Here is a 12,546-nt window from a genome sequence, read left to right on the forward strand (position 1 = left end):
CGCGGCCACGCCCCCGGATGCTCTTCCGGCGGGGGCGGGCGCTGGAGAAGCACGACGCGGGGACGTGGACCAATGGCGGCGCGCGGTGGGTGGCGGCTCCAATGAGCGCCCGCCGCGTCTGCCTGGAGGGGCGTCGCTGCCGCCGCGGAAGGAGCAACTCGGCTGAGGCAGACACGCCGCGCCGGCCGCCGACCTCGCACCCGCCGCCGCTCGCTCCACGCCGCCCCCCCTCCGCAGAGGAAGGCGATCCGCCGCGCTTCGTCCGGATGGCTCCCGCGCCCAGGAGGCCCCGCCTGCCGCTCCTCGGCCGCCTGCTGCTGGCGGCTCTGGCTTGCCTGCCCCCGCTCTCCGGTGAGCGCCTCGGCCTGGAGAAGCGGCCCCCACCGTGCCCCGGGGCCCCCGAGCGAGCGAGTGAGCGAGGCGGGGAAGATTCCTGCCGGGGCTGAGGGGGGGGAGGGGAGGGGTCCGGCCTCCTCATTGGGTGGGGGACCTTCCGCCTGGCTGAGCAGCCGAGCGGGGAGCCCGGCTCGCCTGGGCCGAGACTTGGGGCGCCCCCCGTGGGGCCGAGCTGAGAGGGAAGCGCCGACTGAGCTCCCGGTGGCTTTTGTGCCGCAGATTCCCTGGCGGTGATGTCGGTGGACCTGGGGAGCGAATCCATGAAGGTGGCGCTGGTCAAGCCCGGGGTGCCGATGGAGATCGTCTTGAACAAGTGAGCCCGAAGCCCTCCGCCTCCGCCTCCGTTCTGGGGAAGAGGCTCTGCGGGGAGGCTCATTTGTCTGCCTTGCTTGCTGTAGGGAGTCTCGCAGGAAAACCCCGCTGGCCGTGGCCCTGAAGGAGACTGAGCGGCTCTTTGGTGACAGCGCAGCAGGAATGGTAAGACCTCAGAGGCCCTTTCCTGGGTCTCCTCCTCTCTTTGGCTCTCAGTCAGCTCCCCATTCCTTCACTCTGTAACTCTGGGACTGAATTCTGTTACTTCTGCCTTGCCTCTGCTTATTTCAATCACATGTGCTCCGGCCATTAAGCAGCTGGCGGGTTCTTTTCGATGCACACTGCAAAATGCAGAGACAGGTTTGCTACTTTGAAATGTCTCCGTTTGAGCTTTATTGTGAGGAAAAAGCATTGCTGCCGCCGAGCATTGTCTGTTGTGGCACTTTTATCTTACAGGCTATTAAAACTCCAAAGGTCACGTTCCGCTATTTCCAAGTCCTTCTGGGCAAACGTTTTGACAACCCCCAAGTGGCTCGGTACCAGTCATGGTTCCCAGAGCATCAGCTGGAGAAAGATGCAAGGAGGGAGACGGTCATCTTTAGACTCTCAGAGTGAGTATCTGCAGCCATCGCGTCTCACACTGCTCCAGCACAGCGTCCAAGTTGACTCAGAGATATTTGTACCTCCTGGAAATGAGTCCTGCATTTTATTTTATTTTTTTCCTTCTGGGCATTGGTCAGGTGTCCCAAGGGCTTGTTGGAATAACTCCGCTGGGAGGGAGGCCCTTGCCTATCGCTATTCAAGGAATGGGATTTGAACCATTTGCTGCGGTTATATGGATAGAATTTAGTTCCTTGCAAAACGTATTTCTACAAGCACCTTTAAGGGGACTCGATTGTTCTTATTTTTTCAGCAAGTTGCAATATTCTCCAGAAGAGATGCTGGGTATGGTCCTGAATTATTCTCGGGCATTGGCTGAGGACTTTGCAGGTTGGAATTGCTTTTGTGTATACATTGAAGCATGAGAATTTACTTTTGGGAATAGATGTGGACGAAAGGCTGGGGGAGTGATTCTCTGTGGGGGAGGGTGTTAAGCTTTTTTCTGTTATTCTCATCTAGCAGTACGGAGCAATAAGATTAGTTAGGATGCAGTAGTTTGCTTACCAGACTTTTTTTCCCTGAAATGTTAGGAAGAGGAGACAAGCATTTTCAGGATCAATCGCATCCCTTTGCAATATGTTTTTATGCAAAATATATTTGCTTTTAGAAATGGGGATGGTCCTTACTTGGCTAATTTTTATGGGGTGCAATCAGTTTTATCATGATTTTAACTTAATGGCAAGCTTTTGACAGCAACTTATCAAAAATGCTGCAAGCATTGCATAATTTTAGATCTTTGCTTTATTGTTGTTGATAATGTTTCAGTTGTTTTTAGCAATGATGTTAGCTGGCTACTATGTTGTTGAAATAAAATGAGATGATCCATTTTGAAAGTTACATTTTGCCTGCAAGTGAGGTAAATGACAAGAAGTTAAAAGGTATGTGAACTGTGAGCTAACTAGCTGCTTTCACTGCTCCTTCAGAGCAACCAGTCAAAGATGCAGTAATCACCATCCCTGCATACTTCAACCAAGCAGAGAGGAGAGCTGTTCTGCATGCGGCCAAAATGGCCGATCTCAAGGTTCTGCAGCTCATCAACGATAACACTGCCGTGGCATTGAACTATGGCGTCTTCCGGAGGAAAGACATCAATGCCACAGCTCAGGTGGGTGGGCCAGGGAAGTTGGTGGGTTGGGGCAAACTGAATAGTGCAATATATTCAGGGAGCACGATCTCATTCCCAGTTTCAAGATGAAGCTTTTGTTTATTGATTATGTGCCATCAGGGCAGCGCTGACTCTTAGCAACCACAGAAGGTTTTTTTTCAGGGTGGTCTGTTCCCAACCTGCCCTTCAGACCTTCTGTTAGTACACCCATTGCCACAAATAAGTCCATCCCACCTTCCTGCTGGTTGTCGTCCTCTTCTCTTTCCTTCTGCCTTTCTCAGCTTGGTGGATAGCCTGCTTCTTTTTGTAAACTGAGGGTCCACAGCTTCCACGATCCTGTAAAGGAAACAAGACTGTAAGAACCCAGCAAAGTAGAAATACCACACACAAAATGGTAGTTCAGGAATAGACGCCTCTAGAGGTTTCTAGGCCCTGTCGGCAGCAGAAGAGAAGAAGCCGGGCTGGGCAGGCCACACACTCATTTGCTGGCATCCTTTTCCTAAAGGAGCCATTCTGAATGCCTTTTGAAGGGCCATGTTTTTCTCTTTTCAGAACATCATGTTCTACGATATGGGGGCAGGCAGTACCGTCTGTACCATCGTGACGTACCAAACTCTGAAGACCAAGGACTCGGGGGTCCAACCACAGCTGCAGATCAGGGGCGTTGGGTAAGAGTTCCTGTTTGAAATCTGATTTCTCATTTTCTGGCAAGTCAGAAGGAAAGAGGTGCAAATGAGTCAGAAGTTTGAGGGAAGGGAAGGGGGGGTGTCAGAGGAGAGGGTTAGACTTATTGACAAGTAGCTCCTGCCAACGCCCTTCTGCCTTTGGCTCTTTTTGCTCAGCTTTGATCGGACGCTGGGAGGGCTGCAGATGGAGCTGCGCCTTCGTGACCACCTGGCTAAGCTCTTCAATGAGCAGCACCCAGGCAAGGATGTCCGGCAGAATCTCCGTGCCATGGCCAAGCTGCTGAAGGAAGCCAATCGGGTGAAAACAGTGTTGAGTGCCAATGTGGACCACATGGCTCAGGCAAGTGGCCACCAGAGCTGTTGACTGCAGCTGGGCGCAAGGTGGTGGCGGCTTTGAGAAGAAGAGGAGCCTCCCTTACCAGTTCTTTCGCTGGAGGATTTGAAGTGGCGAGTTGGGGCTCTCAGGTTCTCTTATCTTCTTTCCAGATTGAGGGTCTGTTGGATGACATCGATTTCAAGGCCAAAGTTTCCCGACAAGAGTTTGAGAAACTGTGCTCTGACTTGTTCGAGCGGGTGGCAGGACCTGTCCAGCAGGCCCTGGGTAGCGCTGAAATGAGCCTGGTAGGTACAGGAGTGGTGGGATGCAGCCTTTGGGAGTCGCAGGGCTCCACCAGTTATTTAGCTGATGAAACTGCAGGATTGCACAGCAGCTGCTGCTTCTACTTGGAAAACGTCATTTGGTTAATTGGAATATGTTCTTGTTCTGAGTTCGCACCGCCCTTAGTTAGAAATACATAATGGTAAAAGTGCTTCTGCTGCTGACCACCTAGAATGTCACCCTCGGATAGCAAGGCTTAGCCTGAACAGCTCCTGAGCACGCTCTGTCTCTTTCTCCCACTCTCAGGATGAAATTGACCAAGTGATCCTCGTTGGAGGGGCTACCCGAGTGCCGAAGGTGCAGGAATTTCTGTTACAAGTAGTCGGCAAGTAAGGTTGCTTTCTTGGCTCCTCCCCACTGCCTCCTTAGGTGGCTGAGCTTAGCTCACCCAGGCATCCATCCTTGCTCATCCAGCTCAATGCTTTCTCCTGGCTGGCCTGGGAACTTTGGTCTTGCAGGAACGGAGACTTAGGCCAGCTCTTTCCGGCTGGCTGAGGAGCAGGGACCCCCGCTCAGGCATTATCCTCTGAAGTGGGGCACAGCTAGCAATGGCAGAGGCGGGGGGGGAGGTGGTCCTCCACTTGGCTCGTGGAGCAGATGGGCAGCATCTCCACTTTCTCCAGAGAAGAGCTGGGGAAGAACATCAATGCTGATGAGGCTGCTGCGATGGGAGCCGTCTACCAGGCAGCTGCTCTGAGCAAAGCCTTCAAGGTGAAGCCGTTCATTGTCCGTGATGCAGCCATGTACCCGATCCAGGTAAGAGGAGGTAGAGGCAAGCGGGGAAGGGCTGGGCGTTGGGGAATGAACTTTCCAGAGTGGCGAAGAGGGCAAGCAGGCCGCCTCTCCACCCCCCCCTTTCCCTCCCACAGTTTTTTTTTTAAACAATTTTTATTTATTTTTTGAACAAAGATAAACATAAAAATAAAAAATAAAAACCATCTTCCATTACAAATTGTAGAAAGTGTGTCAGTTGGTTACAGTATTTCCATGCATCTCTTCCATAGTCATCACCTGCTTTTCATATCAAATCGCATATTTTAAATTCACCTATATTCATGTATATCACAATTATTATATCTCAACCTTAATTTGACTATAATTGTTTTTACATCCTTTTATATATAATATTCAAAATCTAGAATAGGATTATACGATAACATTCTATTAAATCATCCTAAAATCGTCCAATCGCAATACATCTTTATAACATATTCTAGATCAGCGATAGCGAACCTTTTTTGGCTCGCGTGCCACAAGTGGGGGAGAGCAGGGGGGTCGTGTGCGGGCGTGCCGCACCCATAATGCTCGTGTGCCCTGACAAATGGCTTCGCGTGTCACCTGTGGCACACGTGCCATAGGTTCGCCATAACTGTTCTAGATAAAGCTTTTAAACCTCCTCTCATATTCTCCATGTGTTTATATAAAATTTCATATTATCAAACTATTATATCTATATGTATTGTTATCATTATTAATCATTATTTAACTGTAGCTATTGTCACTTCATTTTATACATACTACTAGTAAACTAAATTTAGCTTAGCTTTTATTATACATTTTCCTTGCATCAACCTGTATCTTTGCAGTAATAGTACAGTCTTATATCTCTTGCCATTTGTAGCATTAATATTCTAGTTAATTCTTAATAAATCTTGTACGAACTTCTCTTCGCAACATGTTGTTCCTTTCGTATCTCATAAAAGCTCAAAACCCAGCATCTGCTCTTCCCATCAGCTTATCTTTGGTTATCACTAGTGCTTCTGTCAATATTTCTCTCCTTATCTCCATCAATTTTTCTCTCTTTTCTTCTTCTGTACTTTGAAGCCTGGGGTAGAGTTCCAATCAACCACGCTCACTTTGTTGTCAGTATCACAGTTTTCTTATCTCTTTGCTCATTTTTTCCTTCCATTTTTTGAACTCTGTCCTCCACATTCTTCATTTGATAAACATCCTCAGTTTTTCCATCAAATTTTTCTGTTTTGTATTCCATATTCTCCAATCTTTTTTCAATTCTCTCTTGTCATAACTAACAATTTTGAATTTCAAACATAATCATTTGCAATACTAGTTTCTTTTTCCTGCTGCGCCATTCTTCCAGTTTTGCAGGTACTGCCACCGTAGGAGTCAAGGCTATTTTAATAAACTTCAAACAGGTTTTTATTATCTTTCAAGTCAAAATGTTGTCTTCCCTTCCATAGCTAGTGATAGAACTCCCAAAAATCACCTGTATAAACAACTTGTGCTCTTCCTGCTATCATTGTCAGTAAACAAACTGAAAGAACCTTGAATCTCAAATGATCAAAGCGAAAGAAGAAAAAACAATGTATCCAGCCTCTAAATGGCAGTGTAACTGCTTTTCCTCCTGTTGTTACAACCCTCTTTATAATTCTTATTATTATTATCTTCTTTATATTCCAAGCTTAAGAAAAAAAAAACCTTAAATGGAAATCAAAAACAATCCAATCAATCATTATAAAAAAAGAAGGAAAATTTTATTTAATCCATAGGTGTAAGCAAAAGTGAAAAAAGAAGAAGAAAAATTAATCCACTCACTTTAAAAAATAGGGAGTCTTTGCAAAAATTCCATCCATGAAAAAAAAATTAGAAACAGGATAACACACTAAGTTTAATTTAGATTAATTTCGCCGCTTACAGTCTTCTATCTTCAATTTTAATTTAACTTAATTTTTTTGGTAGTCTCTTTTTCTAATAATAAAATTTCCTCACCAATTTGACACACTTTCTCTTTTCACTTTCTTCTCATTCCGGAGCTGTCCCAACTACAGCAGCTTCATTAGCTGCGTTTCTGTCGCCGGAAAAAAAGGCTATTCCTGGATCTTTCAAGGACTTTGCGGTGTCCCTGAAATCAGCAGGAGGTGCCCTTCTCAATCACCATCTCTGAGGGACGGTTTAGTTCCGAATGGACCGTCCAGTGGCAGAAATATCGACTGCGATCACAGAGCACCAAGATCGCACATCGCGACGTCAGCCCCTTTCTCCCCTCCCACAGGTTGAGTTCACTCGGGAAGTCGAAGAGGGGGACGAGTCCAGGAGTCTGAAGCACAACCGGCGCATCCTCTTCCAGCGCATGGCACCGTATCCTCAGCGCAAGGTCATCACCTTCAACCGCTACACAGACGACTTCGAATTCCAGGTCAACTATGCCGACATGGGCTTCCTGAGCGTCAGTGACCTACGGTGAGGCATTTCTGGGCCGGCTGTGAGAGTCCAGCCGCTTTTGACTGCATAGCTTCCAGGAATGGGCGGAAGCTCCAGCCTCCACCTGGTTCGCTTTCAGAGCTGGTGCCTTCACCTGAGCTCGACGTAGTCTGTCCCCTCTGCTCCTTTTGGGAGCTGCGGGTGGCAGTTGAGGACAAAGATCCTTGCCCAGCTTGCCTAGGAGTTGGCATCTCAGGGGCAGAGCTGGAAGCCGGCTGCAGAATGAGGAGGGCCTCCCTGCTCACCCATCCCCATCTTGCTGCAGAGCTTTTGGGTCCCTGAACCTCACGAAGGTGAAGCTGCGTGGTGTGGGGGAGAGCTTCAAGAAGCACCTGGATTACGAATCCAAAGGCATCAAGGCCCATTTCAATATGGATGAGAGTGGCGTGCTGAGTCTTGATCGGGTAAGTCAGGAGGGCCCCTGGCCTCTCTGCCATGTCGTTTTTTCCCATTGGGATCTACTTTGTGAAAGGTTTCCGTGGGTTTATTTCCTTCAAAGTGACAGCAGTCATGATTGGGGAGGGGTTGAGAGGCCAAGGGCCACAGGTTGCCCACACCTGCTGCTGATCCTCCAACCCCAGCCCACCTCACAGGAGCGTTTCTCCTGCCCTCTTGCAGGTGGAATCTGTATTTGAGACCGTGGTAGAGGAGAAAGCAGAGGAGGAATCCACACTCACCAGTAAGACCTTCTGTTCAGGGGCCACCGCTGGGCTTTGCAGGTGGTTGGGCCAGGGGACAGCAGGGGCTCCAGCCAAGAAGCCGTTCTGAGGCTGGTCTCTTCTTCTGGGCAGAACTTGGAAACACCATCTCCAGCCTGTTTGGAGGAGGCAGCCCTGGGCCAGAAGCCCCCGAGAACGTGACGGAGGCTGTTCATGTGAGTAAGGGCTGGAGCCTAATGCAGGCTGGGGTGGGGTGGGGTGGGGGTGGGGTGGGGTTGGAGGGTACCCTGGGTTTTGCGTGGGGTTATACGCCCTTTGCGTGGGACTTTCAGGAAGCTGGTCTTGTTTGGTCCTGGGTTTTCGGTGGCTTGGGCCAGGTCTCCGAATCTCTCCAGAGTCCTCCACGGCTTGGCTGAGGTGTCTGGCTGTGCAGCAGTGTCCTCAGGGCCCCTCGTGGTTTTCTGCCCCCAGGAGGAGGAAGAGGCCCAAGCAGAGTTTGGGAGAGAGGATCAGAAGGACCGTGCTGGGCCTGCCAGTGAGGAGGGTGAGAAGCAGCCGCCCAGGTCTCAGGAGAAACTTGCTGGAGAGGCTTCGGCCCCTGAGGGCCAGCAGGAGGACGCTGCAGAAAAGGGGGGGTCCAAGGTGAGGCCTTTTCTGGCAGGGAGGGGTGGGAGGCGTTTACGTGGTGAAGGAGGAGCATTGTGTCCAAGTGGAACAGGGCGCTGGTATCTCCCGCCCTGTGCCACCTTTCCTCAATGGGCTGCTTTGAATCCTTGTCTCCCCTTGAGGGCTGATGTCCATCTGCATTGGCTCTCAGACCACAGACCGGCCCCACAAGGAAGCCCCCATAAGTGACATCCTCCGTGTGCCCCAGTGAAGCAGGGCTCACAGGAGCGCTTTGTCCTGCTGACTTACTCTCAGAGGCGGAGTAGATGTTCACCCGCCTGCAGCCAGAAACGTCGTTGCTCCCATCTAGGAAGCCCCAGAGAAAGCAGAGGCTGGAAAGGGGGAGGAATCCCCTGGGAAAAGTCCCGCCGAGAAGGCAGCCGTGGTGGTGGAGGAGGAGAGGAAGGCCAAGAAGCAACGGCTGGTGGAGGAGATTGCAGTGGAGCTGGACGTGCACGACGTGCTGGAGCTGTTGCCGGAGGAGCTGCAAAGCTCCAGCCTGAAGTAGGTGGGGGAGAGGGGAGGTCAGCCCCTCCTTGCCTTGTGGGAAATGGGTGATCTTGCCCTTTGCCCTTCTCATCTCTCCCAACCTCCCAAGGTTGCAGGAGCTGACTGAAAGGGACCTGGAGAAGCAAGAGAGGGAGAAATCAGCCAACAGCCTGGAGGCCTTCATTTTTGAGACCCAGGTACGAGGGGAGGAGGGATCAGAAAAGCCTGTCCCCCCCAGCCTACCCTAACTGGCCTCCACAGACATTGCCAAGAAGCCAGCCAGGAGGAGGAAATAAGGATGGCTGCTCGAGAGGCAGGCTCCCCCAGGGCTTCTCAGAGATTCTTCTTCAGAGAAGTGAGTCCCCCTTGTGCTCTGCAGGACAAGCTCTATCAGGAGGAGTACCAGTTTGTGGCAACTGAAGAAGAAAGGGAGGAAATATCCAGGAAACTGAGTGAGGCTTCCAGCTGGATGGAAGACGAGGGCTACACAGCCCCAACAAAGGTGAGTGTCACCAATGCAAAGCTGAGAGGCTGGATCAGGAAGAGACAGGCAACGTGTGGCAGTTCCCAACTTCCCCCGTTACTGGCCATGTTGGTGGGGTCAGTTGAAAAGGGGACTTCAAGCAGTGCCTTCAAATGGTAGCTGACAGGGTGGGGGGTGCTTAGGATGCCCTTCCCTCGTCAGGGCAGCTCGTAGGAAGACCACTCAGCAAAGAGCTGGTCAGTCAGACAGGTAGCGTGGCATGTGGCCAATTGTTTCCTGGCATCCTCCTTGAGGATTGAGTGTTTCACTCTTTTGGCACAAAATGCCTCATACATGAGGCCACTATTATTGGCACATATCTGACCAGCTCTCCTGCCATTCGTGTTTTCTTCACGCTATGATAAGCAGTGGGGCTTGCTGAGACCTGGTCCATTAACTATGGCCTAAGAATTGGGTTATCCCTCTGGCTTGTGTGGGCGGTTGCTGCCCTATCAGAAACCCTCAGAGGATGGCTTTGCGCCAGGCTCCATTTCTTCTCTGTTGCGATTCCCAGGAGCTGAAGGAGAAGCTTTCCGAGCTGAGGAGGTTGTGCCGGAGCCTCTTCTTCCGGGTGGAGGAGAGAAGAAAGTGGCCAGACCGCCTGGCCGCCCTGGAGAGCTTGCTGAATCACTCCAGCATTTTCCTCAGGTAGAAAGGAGCCAGAGCAGGGCCCCTAGGCCTCCCCCCACCCTGGGGAGAATCTTTAGCTTCTGCGGCTGGGATTGCACATGTTCAGAGTGCCTGAGATGCAGCCAGCGCCTCGAAGCTTTTTACCTCTTCCATAGCGTTTCATGAACTGTGGGGCATCCTTGTTTCTGTAAATAGAAGCTAGGAAAGGAATTTCTGGGAAAGACTTCAAATTGTGGGGGCTCTGATTGCTGACTTAAACGGAACTGCAGGTTTATTAACAAAAATAGAGGGTGTGGTCTTAAGAAACCATCTCTGCCCAGCATCAGCTGCCCTCTCCCTGGTGCAATTGAGGAGGGCCGCTGCCTTGAGCCAGAGGCACCTGTGGCTGAGTTTTGCTTCCTGCTCCTTTCAGGGGGGCCCGAATGATCCCGGAGCCTGATCAGATATTCACCGAAATCGAGCTGAGCACTTTGGAGAAAGCTATCAATGAGACGGAGGTAAGTGCAGCCACGGGAGGTGAGCACAATGTTGGGGATTCCAGCCCTGCCTATGGAGCAGCAGACAGCCTTGGGTTTGAGAGTCGCACTTCATCCCAAAAAGCACAGAGGGCTTCTGCTCCAGGAGGTGCCAGTGCTCTTCCTGTCTCTGAGTTCCTTCATTGAGGCAGGAGGTCAATTCCCCAAGGGTACCTTGTTCCACATGGCACAGCCAGGATTTGTGGCCTTCTGAATTCCACTGCCATCGGCTTGACTGTATGAAATGCTCAAAGGCAGCCGTAACATACCTTGGGTGAGGATGGGGCTTCTTAGGCAGAAGGCGGCCAGCTGTGAGTGGCCGGGAGACAAATGACAGTTGCCTTTTCCCAGGTGTGGAAGAACGAGACCCTGGCCGAGCAGAACAAGCTGCCCCCCACCGCCAAGCCCGTTCTGCTTTCCAAAGACATTGAGGTGAAGATCACAGGCTTGGATCGGGAGGTGCAGTATCTTCTGAATAAGGCCAAGTTCACCAAGCCCAAGAAGAGGGAGAACGCCACCGGGTCTCCGGAGAATGGCAAGACCGCCCCTCCCAAGCAGGAGACTCTGGAAGGTGAGCAGGCCTTCTGGATTCCTGGACTGGAGCCACAGCAGCCGTTGGAAGCCCCCTGGGTGCCCTTTGCTAGACTGCCCGTTAGGGGAGGGAGGGAGGGCTGCCTTCTCTGCAGAAAGGTTTCTCCTCTCCACAACTGTGCTTTTTCTGCCAAGAGCAGACCGACCAGAAGATGCCAGCCCAGCCAAAGAGCCCCCCACGGAGGAGGAAACGCCACTGGACAATGAGCTGGACCCAGATGGAGGTAAGGGAACCCCGCTGGAGGAGGAGGGGAAAGCCTTTCCCTGGGTCTTCCTTGGGTCACCCTGGAGTCCAGGCACTGGATTTCCACATTCATCCAGAGCCCCAAGCCACAGCAGGGGCATTTACCCACAGTCCTCGCTCACTGACCTTGTTCATCTACTGTTGCAAATGTCCTGGAAGATCTGCCCATCACATCACCCCAGGGCCACATCATCGCCATTTGCAACCTTTCATGATGGCTTCCCACAACCAAAATCAGTGAGGAAACCAGCAGGGAAGGCCACCCTTTGCTCTGGTCAGTTTCCCCAGCCTCCTTGTGCTTGCACTGACCCCCAGCCTCTTCTCAGCCATCCTGGCTTCGTGCAGCGCTGGCTGGGCCCTTCTTTCCATGACCTCCCTGCAGCCACCCCCACCCCAGGATCCCCAAGCTCCTGACCGGGGTCTCCTGCCACTTCCCAGTTAATGATCCATTTGTCTTGGAGTTAGGGTATCAACTGGTCATTGCAGCCACCTTGCAGTCAGTAGCCGCGGTGCCAGTCTCAAAGGCCATGGTAACCAGACGAGCACCTGCATCATTTGCAGCATGGCTAACATTGCACGCAGATGATGGAAAAATAATGCTAGTTGAATAATGCAAAGCTGCTTAAGTGGGCTGGGACTTTCCACAAGCACCTGACAGGACTGGGCACAGTCTGGGCACAGAGTCCCAAGCGAGTCCCTTGATTGGCCAGAGACCATGAGGGGGTAGCAAAAGGCCCAGCAGGATGTTTCTGAGATTGTTTCCTCATCTGAACATCTGTGTTTGTTTTTGTCTTTAATGTAGGCCCGCAAACAGATAAGACTGCAGAGACAAAAGAGACCAGAAGTAATGATGAATTATAACACTCCCTCAAGTCCCTGTGTGCATCATCAACATCTATTTATTTACAGTTAATTTTACTGTTTTTATGATGGACATGGTTAGTGGAACATGGCACAAACTGATGACAAAATAGAATTGTATTTTTCCCCCTTTTTGTTTGGGGATTTGGTTCTTGCTCATTTGGAAATGTTGTGCTGTATCAACTCCTTTCTTTAAAGACGACTTTCAGCTCTTTGGAAATGTTTGTGGGGTCTGACCCAGCTTTTTCCTGGGATCAGCCTTTTTCACCAATGGATTAAATCTACCTGGATTTCTCCAGGACACCACAGCACAGCGTACTTGCTCTGGGCTC

The 12,546-nt window shown here is 51.0% G+C and overlaps 1 protein-coding gene across 1 annotated transcript; it reads left to right on the forward strand.

Annotated features, from left to right (window-relative positions):
- Positions 1-2: 2 nt before the first annotated feature.
- On the forward strand, positions 3-12,522 carry HYOU1 (hypoxia up-regulated 1). The gene is made up of 24 exons (XM_081960538.1): positions 3-351; positions 616-709; positions 795-873; positions 1,165-1,319; positions 1,622-1,698; positions 2,292-2,473; positions 3,026-3,141; positions 3,316-3,499; positions 3,646-3,780; positions 4,064-4,146; positions 4,441-4,573; positions 6,828-7,015; positions 7,302-7,440; positions 7,655-7,715; positions 7,828-7,910; positions 8,167-8,337; positions 8,672-8,865; positions 8,960-9,047; positions 9,230-9,352; positions 9,888-10,021; positions 10,416-10,500; positions 10,870-11,089; positions 11,250-11,333; positions 12,156-12,522. The coding sequence occupies exons 1-24, from the start codon at positions 18-20 to the stop codon at positions 12,212-12,214; spliced, it is 3,201 nt and encodes a 1,066-aa protein (XP_081816664.1). The 5' UTR covers positions 3-17; the 3' UTR covers positions 12,215-12,522.
- The last annotated feature ends 24 nt before the right edge of the window (positions 12,523-12,546 follow it).

This window comes from Natrix helvetica, assembly GCF_964273705.1.
Source record: "Natrix helvetica genome assembly, chromosome: 8".
Taxonomy (NCBI): Eukaryota; Metazoa; Chordata; class Lepidosauria; order Squamata; family Natricidae; genus Natrix; species Natrix helvetica.